A 21660-nucleotide genomic window follows, 5' to 3' on the forward strand; every position below is an offset into this window, starting at 1 on the left:
AGTAAATAAAGAAGACTATAGAAGACCTGATGCATTTGTGTTATGTTGTTGGAGGAGAATATTAAAAGTACCAATGACTGAGAAAAGAGAAAACCAATTTATGTTGGAAGAAGTACAGCCAGACTGCTCCCTGAAAGTCAGGAGGGCCAGACTTTGTCTCTCATACTTCAGACATATCATCAAGAGGGTGTAGTTCCTGGAGAAGGACATCATGTTTGGCAAAGTAGAGGGTCGGAGAAAAAGAGGAAGAACCCCCAACGAGATGGATTGGCATTGGCACAGTGGCAGCAGCAATGGGCTCCAACATAGCAATGGTTGTGAGGTTGTGTTTCGTTCTGTTGTACAGAACCTTATACAGGGCTATGAATCAGTACCGACTCAATGGCACTTAACACCAACCTATATAAAATAAAATAAAACAAAATGCAATTACCCTCAACAGATGTAATACACAGGAATCAAATTAACTACATCTGTAGGAGAAGATGAAGGAGAAGCTCACTATCATTAGCCAAAACTAGGCCAGGGCAGACTGTGGAACAAACCATCAATGGCTCACATGCAAGTTCTGGCTGAAGCTGAAGAAAATTAAAACAAGTTCATGAAAGTCAAAATATGACCTTGCATATGTTGTTGTTAAGTGCCACTGAGTCCGTTCTGACTCACAGCAACCCTGTATAAGGTATCCTTGAATACATTGCACCTGAATTTAGAGACCATCTCAAGAACATATTTGATGCATTAGACTAATGACTGAAGACCAGAAGATTTGTAGGATGACATCAAGAACATCATACAGGAAGAAAACAAAAGATGATTAAGAAGACAGGAAAGGAAGAAAAGACAAAAATGAATATTAGAAGAGACTCTGAAATGTGCTCTTGAGCATAGAGCAGCTAAAGCAAATGGAAGAAATGAGGAAGTAAAAGACTTGAACACAAAATTTCAAAGGGTAGCTTGAGAAGACAAAGTCAAGTATTATAATGAAATGTGGAAATATCTGAGATTACAAAACTAAAAGGGAATAACACATTCAGCATTTCTCAAGCTAAAAGAACTGAAGGAAAAAAACCCACCATGCTTTAGGTTGCAATATTGAAAGATTCTATGGACAAAATATTAGGCAAAAACAATTCTTTGAGCAGAAAGCATCAAAAGAAGTGGAAGGAATGCACAGACAGATTCACTGTCCTCAAAAGAAATGGCCAATGTTCAACCATTTCAAGAGGTAGCATACGATCAAGAACCAATGGTACTGAAGGATGAAATCCAAGATGCACTGAAGGCACTGGTGAGAAACCAGTTTCCAGGAATGGGCAGAAATCATGTTGAAATGTTTCAGTAAACTGATGCAGTGCTGGAGGTACTTGCTCATTTATGCGAAGAAATTTGAAAGACAGTTACCTAGTCAACCAATTTGAAGAGATCCATATTTGTACCCATTTTTTGTTTATTGTATTTTCTTTCTTTGTTATTTTTTTTCTTCCCATTTTATTATTCTTTCCTTTTTTCTCTTTTTAGTTTTATAATCTTTTTTTTTTCTGCTGCTGCCTGTTTGTTTTTTCCTCCTTTATCATTTCTTTTTTTTGCTGTTGTTTGTTTCTTTTCTGTTTTGCTTTTTTTCTTCTTTTTGCCTCACCTGACAGGAAACAACAACCGTGTCTATATAGTCCAGTCACAGCCATATCCCCTGCAGCCCCATCCACTGGGCAAGCTTCACTATCAGTTCCTATAATACCTGATCAATGACAGAGAGCAACCAACAACAGTCAAACCCACCCAGAACTACATTGCATGAACCACAAGTACAGAACTATGCACACACTTCCATTCTCTAATCACACTCACAAGGAAGCAAGAAGTGAGTGCCTAAGACCACACAAACATACAATCATAAATTAAATATACACACAATGATACCACAATGGCTCAGAAACAATAGACAATTTTAGTTCATATGAAGAAACAAGGCAGAGTGGCTCAAACAAGTGACCAAAATGCAGAGCCAGAAAATATATCTGAGAAAGAAAGAGAATTGGAACTACCTGATAAAGAATCCAAAAGAATTATATTTAAGTATCTTGAATGGATTAAAGTAAATGAAACCTCATCAAAGTAAAAGAGAAGAAAATCATAAAGATTTACTAAACATCAAAACAACAGCACTGAAGAAAATGACAAAGAAAGCTACAAACAAAATGAACTCATTTTGGAAATTATGTGAAACACATAAAAACTCAGGAGAAGCATTAAAAAAAAACACCCCACAGCAAAAAGAAAGTATATCTATTAATAATTTACACTGAATGTAAATGGGTTAAATATACCAGTCAAAAGACAGAAAGCAGCAGAATGGATCAGAAAACAGGTTCTTTCACTATGCTGTCTACAAAAGACAAAACTTACACACAAAGACAAAGATCAACAAACAAAATCAATGGATGGAAAAAAAAAATCAATTTAATGGTAATGAAAAGAAGGGTGGCAATATTCATTCCTGATAAAAAGACTAAGGCAAAAACCAGCATAAGAGATGAGGAAAGGGTCAATTGAACAAGAGGACATGACCATAATAAATACCTCTGCTACCAATGAAATAGCCTCAAAATACATAAATCAAACTTTAACAAAATTGAAGACAGCGACATCTATAAAATAACAGTAGACTTTAATACATGTCCCCCCTTTTAATGGAGGATAGAACAACTACAAAGAAACTCAACCAAGAAAAGAACTAAACAACACAATCAACCAAGATGACCTCATAGACTTACACAGAGTACTCAACCCAACAATACAAAATGCATTCTTTTCCAGGGCACATAGAACATTCTCCAGAATATACCAAACGTTAGGCCACAAAACAAGCCTCAAAAAATTAAAAAACTAAATACTACCAAACATCTTCTTAGATCACAACATTATAAAGTGAGAAATCAACAACAGAAAGATCAAGGGGGAAAATCAAATGCATGGAAACTGAATAACACTCTGCTTACAAACTACTGGGTAACAGAAAAAATTAGAAAAATGAGGAAGTAAAAATAAAAAGAAAATACTTTCTATGGCAAGATTTGCGTATATGATAGAACTGCAGTTCTTAACATAAAAATGTTACATTTCCATAAAATGAAGTGATTTTCACGTAGCTTTCTGTTTTGATTGCTCGTTTACCTGTGTAGTAGCTAAATCTTTACTTAAGATCACAATTATGTTGAATAGCAATTTCTTCAACTCAAAATCCTCATAGGAATTAGAAAGCTTAAGACTTTTCACCAAAGGATTTTGACTTTTAACTGTGGGGGAGAACATAAAGAATAAAATGAAAGTTAAAATGCTGCTCAAGATTCATTAAAATAATTACAAAAAGTTTAAGTTTTTGTAGCTCTTACCTTCATTAAAGGTTGCAAAAAGTATTAAATCTTGGGTAAAACCACTTTCCTAATATAAATACATAAAATAAGCAGAGTGATTAATTAAATAAAAATTAAGATCTGAACTCCTATATTTGCCTAATATTTAAAGATCCTTATCTACTTTCATTTTAAATACATAAATCACTAGTAATAAGAGAAGGAAAAAAATAAAAGCATATTGCCAGATAAATTTATAATATATTTAATCTTGTAGACTTCAAGAAAATATTTATGTAATTCTACAACTGTTTTACAAAATACACAAATATAAAAATTTTTAAGAAACCAAAATTAAGCATAAGTAGTTACATAACTAATTCATTTGCTATAACTTCATGTGACACAATAAGGGGGAAAATGCAGGAGTCAATTTCACACTTTTATTCTTAAATACACCATTCCTACCCAACCACTCTCATTAGGCTGAATATTTGGTCAAGAGATGAATTGCAAGCATTTCATCGTGGTGGAGCTCATGCCTGATAGAGATATCCAAGTTGGACTTTATATACTAGGACGAGTTTGCAAGGACAAATCCTGGGTCTGTGTGCTTGAAGCCTTAGAATTATACTAATTTTGAATCCATATGATACCTTTAAAATTGAGGCTGTCACTTTTTTTACTCACATCCATGGAATTCATACCTGAGTATTTGCAAGGATGGCAATAAGAACTTACTGATGACTAGGGGCTTCCAGAAAAACATATAGGTCCACCCTGGTGAAGTGTTTCGTTCTGTTGTGCATAGGGTCAGTATGACTCGGTACCGACTCTATGGCACCTGACAACAACAACACACTGCAGTCTTGACTAGGATTCTACTGAAGGATTATTTCCCTATTTGCACAATATAAGGCCATGGATATTCTCTTATGTTTGGAGCACCTGATGTCTACTGATGAGGTTAAGTCCTTCACAACCAAAGTTCCTTGAAGTACAACTTAGAAAGTATGTGACTGATGTGTGAATACTGTTGGCAAAGGCCTCTAACATGAGAATTTCCATCATTCAGTGATTTTTACATTATGGTTATGCAGTGGTTAAAAGATCACAGTGCTAGACCTTGAACAAAATATAAGAAAATGATCTGAAAGTACTGGAGAGAGACCAAAAGCAAGCAGATATTCAAGGAGAGTTGCTAGTACTTCAGAGAAGGAAATCCAGAGTAGAGATATTCATAGAATGAAATATAGGAAAGAAAGAAACTATTAGAAAGAACTAAATGGACATGACAGAACTGAGAAATATGTGAAATAAAAAAAATTAGTGAATGGGATTAACAGCAGAATGTAGGTTGCAGGCAAAAAAAAAAAAAAGTGCATTTAGAGACAGAGATCAACACAAATGATCTAATCAGAAAATAGAGGAAAATGCTTAGAAAAAAGTAAACAGAGATATACAGACTTCTGAGACACTATCAAAATGTCAAGCATACATGTAACTGGGGTGTCATAAGGAGGGACATGAGAGACTGAGGCTGAAAAATATTCTTGAAGAAAGAATGTACATTTCCCCTGCAAATTTGATGAAAGACAGACACTTTGACAGTTTCAAGAAGATAGGAGAATCCTAAGTAAGGTAAGTAAAAAGCAAATAACACCTTGTGATTTTTCTGTAAATATACTGAACACAGACAGTAAAACTTCTCACTGGTAAAAAGTGAAATCTTGGAAGAAGCCAGAGAAAAAATGATACAAGAGAAAACAATTCAAATTACAAATGTTTATTGTCAGAAATAATGTAGAATGGAAGACATGGAACAATATTTTAGTAGAACAATTATCTTCTAAGTGTTGGAAAAGAAACTTTTTACATAGAATTCTAATTCTAGTGAATAGTGAGAATTTAGGTGAAATAAAGACATTTTCGGGTACAATAAAGTAAGAGCATGTGTTGCCAGTAGCTAACAGATTGGTACCATAAGAAATACTAAAGGAAGTTTTTCAGGTGAAAGTGAAATGATACTTGATAGTACATAGAAAATTAGATCTTATGAAGAAAAGCATCAAAATGGCAAATATATGTGTAAATTATAAACTATGAGGAATATCCCAAATTTCCATAGGGATGCAAAGGAGAATTAGCACAGTGACAAGTATATTGGTGACCAGTACAACATAACTTGACATTACAACAAAATACACAAATATTACAACGTAGTTTTAAGACTCCCTCCCGCACCCATCATTTCCACATTTAAACTAACAATCTGTACTTACAATCATTGGTGCTCCAGGGTTTTGAGCTATAATTGTAGTGATCACTAATATATCATTTCTAAGTTGACGATCGTAATGACTAAAACCTCTCATAAACAGATTTTTAAATACTTCCTTCAAAGCCCTAGAAAGTAAAACAATGTTTTTATGTCCTATGGAAATAGTACTTGTGTTCCAACAAAACTTCCCTTTTATGTTATAATATTCATTTCTAAATATTTCCAATCATATTCACACATCTGATCTGCACTTCCAAATTGAGTGCTAATTCACTGTGTACTTGATAAGAATTTACCAATCCAGTCTACATAAAGAAATCAAAGGGACTGCTCTAAAGTGAAGATTTAATTATGTCATTTGCTTTTTACATCCTTTAATGTTTTCTTTGTTCTTAGTATAAAGTTCCACCTGCTGAACAAAGCTTAGCAGGCCTTTTAGGTAATATCCCCTGCCAACATTTCTCACCATTCTACCCCGATTTTCTGCTCTCATACTGATGTTTTCTTTTAGTTTTTTGATAAAGTCTATTTTCACTTATGTTCCTTTTGCTTAAGATGTTCCCTGCATGCAAAATTCTGTATTGCCAATTCCTATTTATCATTCATTAGGATTCATTTCTGCCTGAAGAGTTTTTTAACACTCTTGGCCATATTCCTTCTACAGTAAATATTTACTATTTGGTCTCCTGTGACCCACCTGCCCTTATGATAACAGTATCCTTATTTTTCGTCTAGATAATCAATCCTCTCCAACTCTTGGTCCTACAAAGCTGTCTTCAGCTGCCTTTTGGCCAATTGGAGTAGTCCTTCTCGCTGTCATCAGTACATGGCTCTGAATGGTCATATGACCAACATGAGGCTATTTAGGACCAATGTGAACTCAATCTGAAGACTTTTCTTTGACCTTTCTAAATAGCAAGCCTTGTCTTCTGCTTGACTTGGTGTTGTGATGATGTGAACTTGGACTTCCTAATGCTCAATACATGCAGCCTAAAAATGAAACCAACACAATGGAAGACAGAGTGGAGATGAAGAGGGCCCAACTCCTGACACTGGATGAGCCTTGTATCCAGCACACGTGACATCAGTTTTGTAGACATTGTGATGTCAACATAGAGCTGTATGTATGAGTCTATAAATTGCCTATATTAGTTAAGTCAGTTTTCTGTCATTTGTAACCAAAAACTGCTAATTCACCCACTTATGAAGAATACACAGGTCCTTTCAGAGCATTCAGTACAGTCTCTTTCAGTTGCTTACTGGCTTGTCCATGTCACCAGTCACATTGCCAATGCCATGAAAATAGAAACCACGTCTGTATTGTTTTCAATTTTATTTTTACTACCAAGTATTTAAGCAGCTCTAGCGTAGTGGTTACAAATCGGGCTGCGAACTGTAAGTTCAGCTGTTCGAAACTACCAGCTGTTATGTGAGAGAAAGATGCTCCTGTAAAGAATTGCTCCTGTAAAGATTTACAGCCTTGGAAACCCTGTACAGGGTCGCTATGGGTCAGAATCAACTTGACAGCACTTAACAACAACAACAAGTAGCATAGTGGTTACAAGTTGGGCTGCTAACCTCAAGGTCAGTAGTTTGAAACTACCAGGTGTTCTGCAGAAGAAAGATGAGGCATTCTGTTCCCATAAAAATTTACAGCCTCAGAAACCATATACAGGGTCGCTATAAGTTGGAACCAACTCCAAGGCACATAATCAATGAACCAACCAACTAACTGAGTATTTATTTCACAAGCTATATATGGATGTCAAAGTTGGACACTGAATAAGGAAGACTGTAGAAGACTCGATGCATTTGAATGACTGTGTTAGTGAAGGATATTGAAAGTACTAGTGACTGCCAGAAGAACAAATAAATCTGTGTTGGAAGAAGTACTGCCAGAATGCTCCTTAGAAGAGAGGATGGCAAGATTTCGTCTCTCGTTCTTTGGACGTTATCAGGAGGGAGCAGTCCCTGGAGAGGGACACCATGCTTGGTAAAGTGGAAGGTCAACTAGAAAGAAGAAGACCCCCCCAAAAGATGGACTGACAGAGAGGCAGCAACAATGGGCTCCAGCCTAACAATTATGTGGATGGCACAGGATCAGGCAGTACATTGTTCTATTGTGCAGAGGGTCACTATGAATTGGAATGAACGCAATGGCACCACCAACAACCACCAAATACTAAACCTGACAGGAAGCAGACAATGATTATTTGTTAAATAAATAAATAAGAAACTTGAAGGGTTACTCCCATTTTATGCAAGTGCTTACTGAAGTAGCGGGATGACAGTAATCAATCATCAACTTATTGAATGAATGACTGTAATAGTTGTTCTAAATGTTTAACTTTAGCTATACATATTTAAAGGCTTAATTTGGTCTTATTAACAAGCTACTTCAAGAGCTGTAATGCAGGTCGGCAGTTCAAACTCACCAGCCGCTCCTTAGAAACCCTATACAGGGTTGCTATAAATTGGGACCAATTTGACAGCACTTAACAACAACAACAACAATGTAGAAAGGCATGACTTGTTACTGTACAGATAGATTCATGTTTACCATTGTACAAAACAGATGTCCTGAAACATCGATGTTAGCTATGTGACTGGCTATCATCTAAAAAAAAATTATTAAACCACATATACTTACAGCAAACATTCCAAATTGCTAAGCTGTTGGATAATTTCTTCTTTGGAGGATTTTTCCAACAAGTTCCAAAGTATTTCTGATGAACGAAACAGAAGTTGTCCAGAGGGATCAGGGTCATTAAGGTGAATACAGATTCCACTAGCTGCTTGTGCTTTCATCATAAAAGTGCAATTAGCTTCTAAAAAGAAAATTTAAGTTTATTTATTTTGTATAGTCTTTCTATGGTTAGATGGAAATAAACGATAGAGAAGTGTTCAAATTTAATGAGTGTACACACCAGAAGTTGAGAGATGTTGTAGAACCTTAAGTACCCAGAGTTTCTCAACAAGTTGATTTTCAAGAAAGGCCAATGACTGGACCATTGTTTTTGCCAAGCCTCCAACTTCAGCCATTTGAATCTTGTATGATGAACTAGCTTGCTGGTAACCTACCAACAATTAAGAAATACGTACTGCTATTTCACATAATGATCTACATTAAGATAAATAAATTAGTAATTTATCACAACATCAAAAATTTAGCAAAGTACGAAGTATTAAAAAATGGCATTGCACAAGATAGGCAAACTTTTTCTATAAAGGACCAGATAGATGGTAAGGGAGCAAATATTTGTTTCTGTAGGCCATTTGGTTTCTGTCTTAAAGTAGCCATTGCTGCTACTATTAAGTGTTGTTGAGTAGATTCCTACTCATAGCGAACTTGTATAGGGTTTCTAAGGCTTTTATATCTTTGAGGGAGCAGGAAACCTCATCTTTCCCCTTCGGAACGGCTGGTGGGTTTAAACTGTGGACCTTGTGGTTCATAGGCCACTGTTTATCATATGGAGCTATCATGCTCCCAAGTGTTTCAATAAAACTTCATTTACAGTAGACCAATTCTGGTCTGTGGGCCACAATTTACTGACCCCCTGGTGTAGAATCTGAAACAGCATCATAAATTTTGGAGGCACATCTACAATTCTTAAAAACAAAAATCATGTTTTATTTGTCAGTAGATATATCCTTCCATAAAGGAAAATAGCATGATTAGAAATATTGAATGTTTTCCCTATTAAGACATTACTTCACTGGTTTTAAGGACAATTATGTGGTGTTAGCAATGCAGTACGGGTGAGAATTGAAATGCAGTCCTGGTAAATACTGGTGAAATTAGTGGTACTTGAAACAAAAAAAAACTCACTGCCACAGAGTCCATTTAACTGACCCTATATGATAGAGTTCCACTGTATCCTACCCACCGGAGCTTTAGAGACTAGGACAGAGAGGTGGACTGAGTGGCAGCTGGGCGATGAAACTGAGCAGGAGTGGCAAGTGAAGAGCCAGATGTGCAGGCTGTTGGCTGGCCTGGTGCTATGCAGCCCTCTTGTGTTTTGTGGGCTGCTGTCAATTGACACAACAGTCTGGAGGCACAGGACACTTGCTGGGCATTGGTGATGAGGGAATACAATTGTCCCTTGTTTCCCACTCCTTCCTGGCCTCGAGATGTGGCTAGATCCTGTCTTTATCTTCAGCAGTCAGCGGCACCCTCTTCTGACAGCCTCTGCTCTACCAACGGTCGGGCTACAGGCATACCATCCTGCATTTGTAGGCTTGTGAGTTTAGACTCATTAGATCTTGTATTGCTGTCGTTTTTTGGCAGACAGCAATTGTGCCCATTAGCCTAGCTACATCTGTACTTCTGTGACTCCACTCACTGTGTAAGCACCACTGAGCAATGATAATTAGCAGCCAACATCAGACAAATTCCCCCGAACTATGCTATACAAGCAGTGAACAGAGAAATGCATATACACTTCCAGTCCATATAACATCCACCTGGTGACAGGTGGTAAGTGTCTGAGAGCACACCAACATACAGTCATCAGTTAAACACAAATACAACAACACCGCCATATCTCAAAGACAACAATTTCAGCTCACAAGAAGAAACATGACAGAATGACTCAAACAAGTGACCAAAATACAGCATTAGAAAATATAATACCAGAAATGGTATTAGAACTACCTACTAAGGAATTCAAAAGAATGGTATTTAGGTAACCTTCAATGTTGAGAAAATGATGGAGAAAACTACAGATGAAATTCAAAAAACACAGATAAAACCTAAGAATTCAGAAAAATACAACAGACTGACAAAATAATTAAAAACACGCAACTATACAAAAACAGCAAAGCCAGAAGATGAATACCAAGACTTCAAAAATAGGGCAAAGCAGAATTGAGTCAATGGAAGGCTGAATTAGTGAGTTTGAAGACAAATATTTCAATATTCATCTGTTAGAGAAATAACCAGAAAAAAAGAATAAAAAATTATAAAGAAAGCCCAAGATTTATGTGGGACACTATCAAGAGGAAGAATGTATATGTGATTGGAATTCCAGAATAGTAAGAGAAAAAACAAAAACATAGAAAAATTGTTCAAGAGTTGTTGAAAGAAAACTTTCTTAATATGATGAAAGACAATAAGCATTCAAAAAGTTGAAAAAAAAAAAACCAAACAAAAAACCAAACAGGATAGACCCCAAAAGAAAATACCAAGACATATTATAATGAATGTTTTCAAAACCAAAGATGAGGAACGAATCCTGAGAGTAGCTTGGGAAAAATAAAAAATTACCTACCAAAAAGCAGCAATATGACTAAGCTCTGAGTTCTTGGCAGGAATCAAGCAGGCAAGAAGACAATAGAATAACACATATAAAATTCTAAAAGAAAAAAAACAAACAAAAACCTGCCAACAAAGAATCATATACTCAGCAAAATTATTCATCAAATATAATGGCAGAGGATATTTCCAGATCAACAGAAACTGAAGGATTTCATAAAAACTAGACCAATCTTATCAAACACACCAAAGTGAGTTGTTTGGACAGAGAAACAACAGCATTCAACAAACCGAGATTAACATACATGACAATATCATTTAGAACTCAACCTAGATACAGAACTACAGCCAAAGTAAAACAAACCTACAGACTGATAAATAGAGAGCCAGAGATATCAGTTTGCAAGAATAACTACAACAAAAATCACAAAGTAAAAAGAAGGAATAATGTAGTTACAGAACTTCCCAATGGAGAGGACATCAAGTAGATTTCAAGAAAAATAAATAAAAAGAAACCTGACTGTAACTCTAAAACTAGACTAAGTCTAACTCTTAGCCTTAGTCCAACCCATACCCCTAACCCTAACACTAAATGAGTCCTGGTGTGGTACTGTAGGATAAGCACTGGACTGCTAACCACAAGGTTGGCAGTTCAAGCCCACCGGCTGCTCCTTGGAAACAGTATACTGGGTCACTATGAGTAGAAGCTGAGTAGATGACACTTAACAACAATAGGATGCCCTAGACCTATTGGAGTCCTGGTGTGACAATGTAGGATAAGCACTTGACAAGGTCTTTGAATCACAAGAGCAGCAGTTCAAACTCACCAGCTGCTCCTTGGAAACCCTATGCAGGATCACCTGAGTTGGAATTGACTCAATGGCACTTAACAACTTAATAGACCTAGTCATATTCCTAACCTTAACTCTAACTCTTCAGTCCTACTACCTCCCCACTAAATAAATAAGATAGAATGATCAAAGAGCTCAAAACCACATAAAAAAGTTCTAAAGATGAGGCTTTCTACTCCCATAAAGATTTACACCCTCAGAAATCCTGTACAGGGTCGCTATGGGTCGGAACTGACTAGACGGCACTTAACACCACCACCAACAACAACAACCTTGTCTTTGCAGGCTAAAAGATAAACAGGATAGAATATTCTGTTTTCTGAAGACACAAATTACTATTGAAAGACCACTGAAAATTTCACCTGTAATATGTTTCTTTGGTGGTTCCGCGTGATAAAAATCAACAATACACTTACAGATTTGTATCCTTAAGTCAGAATTTTGTATTTTCATTAAGTCACCTGTCAAAAACAGAAATGAATACTATTTAATAACTTTCACAAGTTTATTTGCAAATTTAAATATAAAATATCAATAATATAATCATGATTTAATGTATCTTCATTAGAGATTCAAGCTGAATAAGTGATCACATATATTACCTTTTAATACCATTTTACCACAATGTTATTAAAAGGTAACATTCCATTACCTTTTAATACTATTTTACCACAAACTTCCTTCAGTCCCCTTGTGTATGTATGTACACACCAACATGCCAATGTATCATGTTACATTTAGCTCTTTCATCAATTAAGGCAGTCCTTTCTAGAAAAAGTGGAATGATGATTAAGAATACAAACCAGACTGGCTAAGATTAAATCCTGGGTCTGCCGTCACTCCCCACAAAAACTTGTGCTTCAATTTCCTTATTAATAAAATTGGCATAATAGTAGTTACTACCTTTAGGAGTGTTGTGAGGATTAATTTGAGTTAATATGAGAAAAGGACTGAGATCAGTGTTAGGTACCTAGTAAGTTCTAGATGTGTTAGTTACATAGGCAGTCCTTGGTTCATATTTTTGCATACAAAATATAGGAACCTACATTTTCATGCATATTGTGCTAAAGTTCTTAATTTTTCAGTATTTATGATATTATTTAAAATATTTGATTGTTTCATGAATAAGCAGATTCTCAGTGACTATGGAGTCCTGGTGTGGTGGTGTGAGCTAATGCGTCAGACTGCAAAGTGGTTTGAACTGCAAGGTCGGTGTTCAAACTCACCAGCTGTTTCTTGGAAAACTTATACAAGGTCGCTATGGGGCAGAGTCAACTCGATGGCACTTAACAACAATAACAACAGTGGCTATAGTAATTAAATGTAAGAGTGTAATATTAATATATCTTTATCATTACTGAAATTTCTGACTTGCAAAAATAGGTAAAAACAAATATTTCATTAAACTAAATGACATCAAATCAAATGTATGAAGAAGTATCTGCTAGTCCTTAAAGTTAAGAAACAGGATTTTGTTGGTATCATGAACTATGTAGGTGGGAAACAATACAATAATTATCACAACGTGCACTGTGTTTAACTGGTAACTATAAAACAAGAGCAAACCCTACATGTGAAGAAAAAGTATTCTGAGTGAAACTCCGTAAAAATCGTCGCTCTATGTTTTTGGAAGGAGCACTGGTGGCATGTAGGGTAAGTGTTGGGACTGCTTACCACAAGATCAGCAGTTCAAATCCACCAGCCTCTCCTTGGGAAGAAGATGAAGCTCTCTGTTCCTGTAAACATTTGTTGTTGTTGTTCAGTACCGTGGAGTCGGTTCTGACTCACAGTGACCCTGTACAGGGTTTCTGAGGCTGTAAATCTTTACAGGAGCAGAAAGCCTCATATTTCTCCCACAGAACATCTGGTAGTTTCGAACTGCTGACCTTGAAGTTAGCAGCCTGATTTGTAACCACTAAACTCACTACCAGAGCTCCTTTGTAAAGATTTACAGCCTCGGAAACCTTAGACAGGGTCACTCTGAGTAGGAAACCTACTCAAAGGCATCTAACAACAAACGTTCTGGGAAAGCAGATGCTTCTTCCTTTCACTAAATTACAGACTAAGTGAAACTAGACATTTTCTTCTTGTCAACCCAGCCTGTTATATGTTGCACACCTCTGTCTTAAAGAAATCTTAACTTACCCAGAAGTGCGATTGAATTAGCAGTGTCTTCGGCATATGTTATCTCATCCGATACTTTCTTTTTCAAAAATGGCAAGCTTCAATAAGAATGAGGAATTTAAGAGTAATTTTAAATGAATTCCTTGATGGAGACCTCCTTTTCAAAACAGGGAAATATTTCCTTTCTAAAGAATAAATTAGGATTAAATCCTATTCTTTAAACGTGGGGAAATTGGAGACTACCAAAATAACCAATCTAAACCTTGTGTTTCTATTAAAAAGTAAAATGGGTTTATTTAAACATGAATAAGCACTAGACCACAAGGTTGGTGGTTCAAACTCACCAGCAGCTCCTTGGAAACCCTATTGGAACCTACTGGATGGTACTTAACAACAAACATGGATATGTTAGCATAACCCTCTAATAGCCTTTAGGTGACTGCAAGGACGAATAGTAGATTTCCAATTTCCAGAATTAGTTGGAGAAACAGAGGAAGGGACTGGTATGTTAAATTTTATAATCCTTACCTTTGCCTTTTTCAAAATAAATTTCAAATTATTGGTGACAATTGGTTCTTTGTTGATACTTGGAAAATCAAATAAAACATGACACAAAACCTAGTATATATCTTTGAAAATTCAATTTTCTACAGAGAGAATAAAAATGAAGACTGAAATTTTTCTATCAAAACTTCTATTACATTATCCAAGGATTCTCTAAGAACATTACTATTCCTTGAGTTCACCCAAAGTTTGTCTTTCTCTTGAGAGCAATTGATTATAAGAAAACACACTTCAATATCCTTATAGTTTAATCCCTTAGGGCTGGGAATCTCAGAGTACAATGAAACGGACTACCTTTGAGAATACCAGCTGCTGGAATCAAGGGATCAACTAATGCTTTTTAAGTGCCTTAGCAATCTGCTACTTTCTTTGACTAAGCACTATAATGTGTTATGTTTATGACACAAAAAAATTATAAAATACTATAAGTTAATACTGGAGCTCTGGTAGCGTAGTGGTTACGAATCGGGCTGCGAATCTTAAGGTCAGCGGTTTCAAAACTACCAGCCGCTCCGCGGGAGAAAGATGAGGCTTTCTACTCCCGTAAAGATTTACACCCTCGGAAACCCTGTACAGGGTCGCTATGGGTCGGACCCGACTCGATGGCACTTAACAACAACAGAAGTTAATAACACAAAATAGTTTGACTTACCCACACAATTTCAGGATATCACAGGCACATTCGACAAAATGAGGCTGGTTTTCAATTTTTCCTGTACACAGATTCAGAATTTTAAATATTTGTGCTAAATCCCTGAGAGGCTTTAGTATTTTAGTTAAGAAATAAAATTAAGGTTAATTTCTTGATTCAACATATTCTTTATAGTGCTTCTGTCAACACAATCTGTAGAATTCTACTTATATCGCTAAATTTAAGTGGTTGACACTGTTTTAATTATACATATTCTGAAGAATAAAGCAGAAAAATTAGAGCCATATTTTTGTAGGAACAGGGATATTCAATATGTTTCAGTATCTTCTTCTTATTCAATATTTGTCTCAATATCTTCATATTCAAAATAATGTTATTCCTTTCTCACCACAACAAAGGAGACAGAGAACCAATTACTACACTATGGATTCTGTTGATCAATAACTTATTATTAGCAGTGAGTATTAAAACACTGGGGAAAAAATAGCTTCTTGCTCATTTTTACTCTTCATTTCCCTCTATATACATAAACATACATTGCCTGGGAACAAACCTTACTGTACTTTATTACCTTACTTTTTTAACTTTGAACTCAGGTGTGTTTTCTTGTATTTAAGATTGAAATAGGCTGGGAATTTGTTCCAATTAAAACTACTATGAAAGCACAATGTACCCTTTCTAGAGTGAGCCTTTGTTTAACCTATTTTAACGTCAGTACATAAACACATTTCATACATTTTGCTTTACAGCTAAGAACTCATTCTCGGAGCTTCTTAGGGAGAGATGGAAGAACTGGTATATCCAGAAGTACAAAGCTCTGTTAACTACCTAGAGAAATGACCAAGAGACTTCTCTAATTCATCTCTGCTTTAAGTTTTACATTCTCTAAAGCCAGCCGATTAAAGACACTTAGAAATAGTCATTTGCCACTAAACCTCTAAATCTGAGGAAGATGAAAGAGTTTTGAAGGGATCAAGTTAATACAAAAATACATCAGTTGCTACTAGACTTTCTTGGGTGCCAGTAAATCTTTACCAAGCAGAAAATCTCATATTTTTCCCATGGAGCAGTTGGTGGATTTGAACTGCTGACCTTGTGATTGGCAGCCCAATATGTAATCACTATGATATCAGGGATCCTTATGTATTCATATATTCAGAAGAAGTGAGAGCTTATGTTTATATAATGTTTTATAGATTATCAAGCACTTGCATGTATCTCATCTACTTTTCTTAACTACCTTGTTGTTGTTAAGTGCCGCCATTGGGTCAATTCTGATCCATAGCAACCCAGTATAGGGTATCTGAGGAGTGACTGATGAGCTTGAACTGCTGACTTTGCAGTCCAGCACATCAACCCACAGCACCACATGAGGACTCCCACTATTGATGTTGTTAAGTGCTGTTGAGTTGGTTCCGACCCATAGCACCCTGTATAGGGTTTCTGAGGAGCAGCTGGTGGGTTTGAACTGCTGTCCAGTGCTTATCCTACAGCACCACAGCAGTACTCCATGAGGTGCTAGCTTATGTATTTTATAAGCGTGCAGACATTAGGAAGTTTATCAAAGGTATTGCTGTCAAACAAATGTCAAAGGAATATGACCTTTAACTTGGGCCTTTTAACTAAACCTGAATTTCTCTGAATCTACAAAACCTGACATTAGCTAGGCAAGTTAATTGTGCTGTGCTATTTTAAGGAGCTCTGGTAGTGTAGTGGTTACGAATTGGGCTGTGAACCTCAAGGTCAGCAGTTCAAAACTACCAGCTGTTCCGCGGGTGAAAGATGAGGCTTTCTGCTCCCATAAAGATTTACAGCCTTGGAAACCCTATACAGGGTCACTGTGAGTTGGAACCGACTCCACGGCACATAACAACAACAACAATTTTGTCAGTTTCATATTCTCTGATAAAAAACATAATTTCATGAAATAACTGGAATGTTAAATATTTCCTATGGAAGACAGAACAATGCTCACTCTTACCCTATAAAAATGTTCACATCTTCTGAAAATGTGATTCATTTGAGGATCTTGAGATGGGAAAATGATCCTGGATTACCTAGGAGAGCCCAATGTAACAACAGGGTCCTTACAGAGAAAGAGAGGGCCGGACTAACGATGGAGGCCAAGGTGAGGGGACAGCCACTATGAAGGAGGGGTCACAAGCTAAGGAGTTCAGGCAACATCTAGAAGCTGTCAAGGCAAGGCAATGCTTACTCCTCTGGATCCCTGCCAACATCTTGACTTTAGTCCTACGAGGTGGACTTCACACTTCTGCCCTCCAGAAATGTAAGATAATAAATTGGTGCTGTCTTATGTCAATAAGTCTATGATAATTTATTACAGCAGCAAAACAAAACTAATGTATTTTATAATAAAAATTATCCCAGGATGAATGAAATGAACATACTACATATATATGTGTGTAAAGGATACAAGTCCATTCTGGTAACACTGGACCAGTTTCTTGACAGATTTAAGTTGTTTTTCTTCTAAATCAACCTAAAACAAATGATCTAGGTTAGTTCTTTTGCACTATTAAATTTGCTGAGATTGAAAAAAAATTCTTTAATATAAGAAATGAGTAGATATTTAAATTTATCAAGTAATTCTTAAATCACTGTTACAAACATTATTAAATGTTTCCTGAAAAAGTGAAGATAAAAATAAATTACCATTTTAATTTCATTAGATTATTAATCAAAACTAGGTTAATATAAAAGCTATAACTGTTTCCAGAAGTAACATTAATAATAGCTAAAAAAGGAGCTCTGGTAGCATAGTGGTTACGAATCGGGCTGCGAACCTTGAGGTCAGTAGTTCAAAACTACCAGCTGTTCCGCAGAAGAAAGATGAGGCTTTCTGCTCCCGTAAAGATCGACAGCCTCGGAAACCCTGTACAGGGTCACTATGAGTCGGTTCCGACTCCACGGCACATAACCACCACTACCACCATCAAAATATACTAAGCATGTATTATATACTAACTTGGCACAGTTTCATATATACATAATGAAGATACATTTCATTGATCTTCAAAACGACATGATTAATCAAAAACTCCACTGCCATCTAGATGGTTCCAGCTCATAGTAACCCTAAAGAAGAATTGCTGATAGGATTTCTAAGGCTGTAAATCTTTAGGGGAGCATACTTCCACATCTTTCTCCTGTGGAGCGCTGGTGGGTTTGAACCACTGGCTTTTCTGTTAGTAACTGAGTACTTAACCACTGTGCCAACAGGGCTCCTTATAATATATATATTTTTAAATTCACTGCCATTGAGTCCATTCCAACTTACAGTGACCCAATATAGGGTTTCGGAGACTAAGCATATAGTCTCATTTTTCTCCCAAGGAGCCACTGATGGGTTTGAACTGCTGATCTTGAGGTTAGTAACATAATACCTATCCTACAGCACCACCAGGGGTCCTTTATAACACTATTGTTGTGTTGGTTGTGTGGTATTGTGCCTACAGTGCCATACTGGGAATCCATTATACTATTGTTGTTGTTAGGTACCATCAAATCAGTTCTGACTCATAGCAACCCCATAGAGGGTTTCTAAGGAGTGGCTGGTGGGTTTGAACTGGTGATCCTGTGGTTAGCAGTCTAGTACTTATCCTCCAATACCACATCAGGAATCTACAATATTATTGATGTTGTTGTTGTTACGTATCATTGAGTCGGTTCCGACTCATCGAGACCCTATCTAGGGTTTCCTAAGAGTGATTGGTAAGTTTGAACCACTGATTTTATGGTTGAAACCGACTTTGTGGTCCGGTGCTTATACCTCTTTTTTCAGAACAGGAAACTCAAGTTGAAACACCTTAAGCAATATGTCTACAGTCACTTAGCTACTAAGTAAATGATGGTGTTAGGACTAAACTTTTGCAATCTGACTCTAGAATTTGTATTTTTAACCCAGTCCACTGGCTCAAGTCAGACATCTCAGACAGTTGATTTTTTTTTTTTTTTTAAGACCTCATCCAGTGATGTATTTTTATGACCAAATCACTTATTCTTTTAACCTCCTGAAATTATTTGTGGAAACCTGTGGAGATATATAAACGCAGGGCCTTCAAAAAGTTCATGGAAAAATTCCATTATTTTTTAACTCTATTTCCCCCTAAACTTTTTGAAGCCCCTTAGCTACATACATATAGGCAGTTCTGTATGACAGTGACTTGCTCTTTAATGTTATGTACATTTGCCCTCACTTTGAAAGGATTGAACCAACTCCTCCAAAAAGACCAAACTCAACCCATTGCCATCAATTAGATTCAGACAGAATCCCGGTGTGGTGCTGTAAAATAAGCAATGAGCTACTAATTGCAAAGTTGCTTAGTCAAATCCACCAGCTGCTCTATGGAAACCCTACACAGGGTCGCTATGAGTTGAAACCAAATCAAGAGCACTTAACAAGACAGTAGAACTGTCCCATAGGGTTTACCAAAGCAAATCTTTACAGAAGTAGACTGCCCCATCTTCCTCCCAAGAAGAGGCTGGTGGATTTGAATCACTAGCCTTTTGATTCACAGCTGAGTGCTTTAACCACTTTTCCACCAGGTCCCTGAACCACTCCTGTTGGTGGTAGTGCTTGTGTGCTGTTGAGTTGTTTCAACTCAAAGCGACCCTGGGCTTTTAAATCTTTTAGAGAGCACAAAGCCTCATCTTTTTCTCCCTGGAGCAGTTGCTAGATTCAAACTGCTGACCCTGTGGTTAGCAACCTAACTTGTACCTCACTATGCTACCAAGGTTCCTTGAACCAACCTCTGTTGTTGTTGTTGTTGTTAAGTGCTGTTGAGTATGTTCCAACCCATAGCGATCCTGTATAGGATTTCCGAGGAGTGGCTGGTGAGCTTGAACAGCTAACCATACTGTTCAAACCGACCTTGCAGTCTAGCACATCAACCCAAAGTGCCAAGAACCAACCCCTCCTGGCAACAAATTCTTACCATAATCACCTTCACCTACCGCTTTCACCTTACAGTTTTTAAATCACTGAAACGTCTTCAATCACTTTCAAGCCTTTTCTTGTACTAAAGGAAGGCTAAATAAGAATGCATGCACCTGTTCTGACTGATCTACGAATTCAACTTAAAGAGACTGGAACAGATCTTAATCATAATCTGGGGGCTGCCTGAGTGGATATGTGTGTGTGTTTGCATGTGTGTAAGGGGGCTTCAAAAAGGTTGTGGAAAATTGAATGAAAAAATAATAGAATGTTTCCACGAACTTTTTGGAAGCCCTCTTGTACAACACAGAAACGCACATATACATTTCCTTGTTTAATAGTTAGTAGGAGCTCTATGAAATGTAATTTTCTTTTTTAAAAATGCAATTATGATCACAATTAAATGTTATCTTTTCACTATTTGGGAAATGATAAATGATTTATAAGGAAAGTCATTATTTTTTATTCATGTACAAAAATATACTAAAATTATTAAAACAATAATTACAACTTTTGCCTACTATTCACACAATTGTTTATTTTGAAAGGCTATACCATGCTCAATCATTTTTCATGTATTAAAAATATGGAATCTTTTATAGTACAGGCTGTTTTTCAGAGACCTAGTCCATTCTGGAATACTATCAGGGGAGTTGATATGTGAGCATTTGTGCATACATATTCATGATCCTTTCCCCCAATGTCTAAACTCTCACTTTGAGTCTCTTGTAACTGAAATATATATGTCTGTGTGTGTGTGTGTGTGTGTGTGTGTGTATCCCCGGGTTTTCTAACAAGAAATTTTAGGTGTACATCAGGATGTCCTTTTTCTACTCCCCCATCCCCACAGGTAACAAGCAACTAATTAAAGAGCTTGGATGATACTGTCTATATTCTGATGGCTCCTTCTGCTTATGTCCACCCTGGGTTTGCTTAGTTACAAAAACATTTCTAGTCTCCTCCTTCATCCTTCTGTACTTGGTCAAATATATTCATATTAAACTTAAACACGCTAGCTACATTTGAATATAAGCTATATACTATTTGAAATATTTTAAACAGAGGAAAGAAAGGAGACATTTAGGGGAATACAGAAAGGTTAAAAAACATTATAAATGATTAACAAAATAATTTTCTCTCAAACCTTACTCACCTCATCAGTCTCTTGAAGGAGTTTGATGATACGATTGAGGTCCATAAGCTTTAAAACACCCTAAAAAATATATCTTTTAGTTTTCTATGTAGTAGGCACTTATTCATATATTTTCCCTTGCCAATTTAAAAATATAACAAAAGATAATACGGAGAGAATGCAAAGCAGATTAGACTCTATAGGAGTAAACATATTTTGGAGTTTAAAAAACCAACTTTCTGAATTCTAGTATTACATAAAAATCTTAATGTCTTTGAATTGCATTAGCCCTGAAAGGCACAAGAGAACATCTGGAATAATAGTACTTTCATGTTTTCGAAACAAAATTACATCCTACATGCACACACTATATCAAGTTTGCCTATGTGGATGTACAATAGTGTATCTTTTAAACTACAGGTAGGCGATGTCTTCCTGACCTAGGAATCCCCTTGCTCAGTGGATAGCTATATTCTTCACCATCTAAATTAAACA

General features: G+C 36.4%; 1 protein-coding gene across 2 annotated transcripts in view; it reads right to left on the reverse strand.

Annotated features, from left to right (window-relative positions):
• LOC102831411 (chromosome unknown open reading frame, human C7orf63) overlaps positions 1-21240 on the reverse strand; it is a 62395-nt gene extending 41155 nt beyond the window's left edge. The window contains exons 1-10 of one of the 2 annotated variants that reach the window (XM_006834312.1): positions 21187-21240; positions 17514-17579; positions 15080-15189; positions 13885-13961; positions 12102-12200; positions 8562-8711; positions 8285-8462; positions 5636-5759; positions 3393-3441; positions 3175-3296 (exon numbers count right to left, since the gene is read on the reverse strand). In XM_006834312.1, the coding sequence (XP_006834375.1) occupies positions 3175-3296; positions 3393-3441; positions 5636-5759; positions 8285-8462; positions 8562-8711; positions 12102-12200; positions 13885-13961; positions 15080-15189; positions 17514-17579; positions 21187-21231 (1020 nt within the window). In that variant the 5' untranslated portion in view covers positions 21232-21240. The remainder of the gene's footprint in view (positions 1-3174; positions 3297-3392; positions 3442-5635; positions 5760-8284; positions 8463-8561; positions 8712-12101; positions 12201-13884; positions 13962-15079; positions 15190-17513; positions 17580-21186) is intronic. The other variant, XM_006834313.1, reaches the window with a different exon arrangement.
• Between the last annotated feature and the right edge of the window lie 420 nt (positions 21241-21660).

This window comes from Chrysochloris asiatica, unplaced genomic scaffold (genome assembly GCF_000296735.1).
Source record: "Chrysochloris asiatica unplaced genomic scaffold, ChrAsi1.0 scaffold00010, whole genome shotgun sequence".
In the NCBI taxonomy this organism is placed as follows: domain Eukaryota; kingdom Metazoa; phylum Chordata; class Mammalia; order Afrosoricida; family Chrysochloridae; genus Chrysochloris; species Chrysochloris asiatica.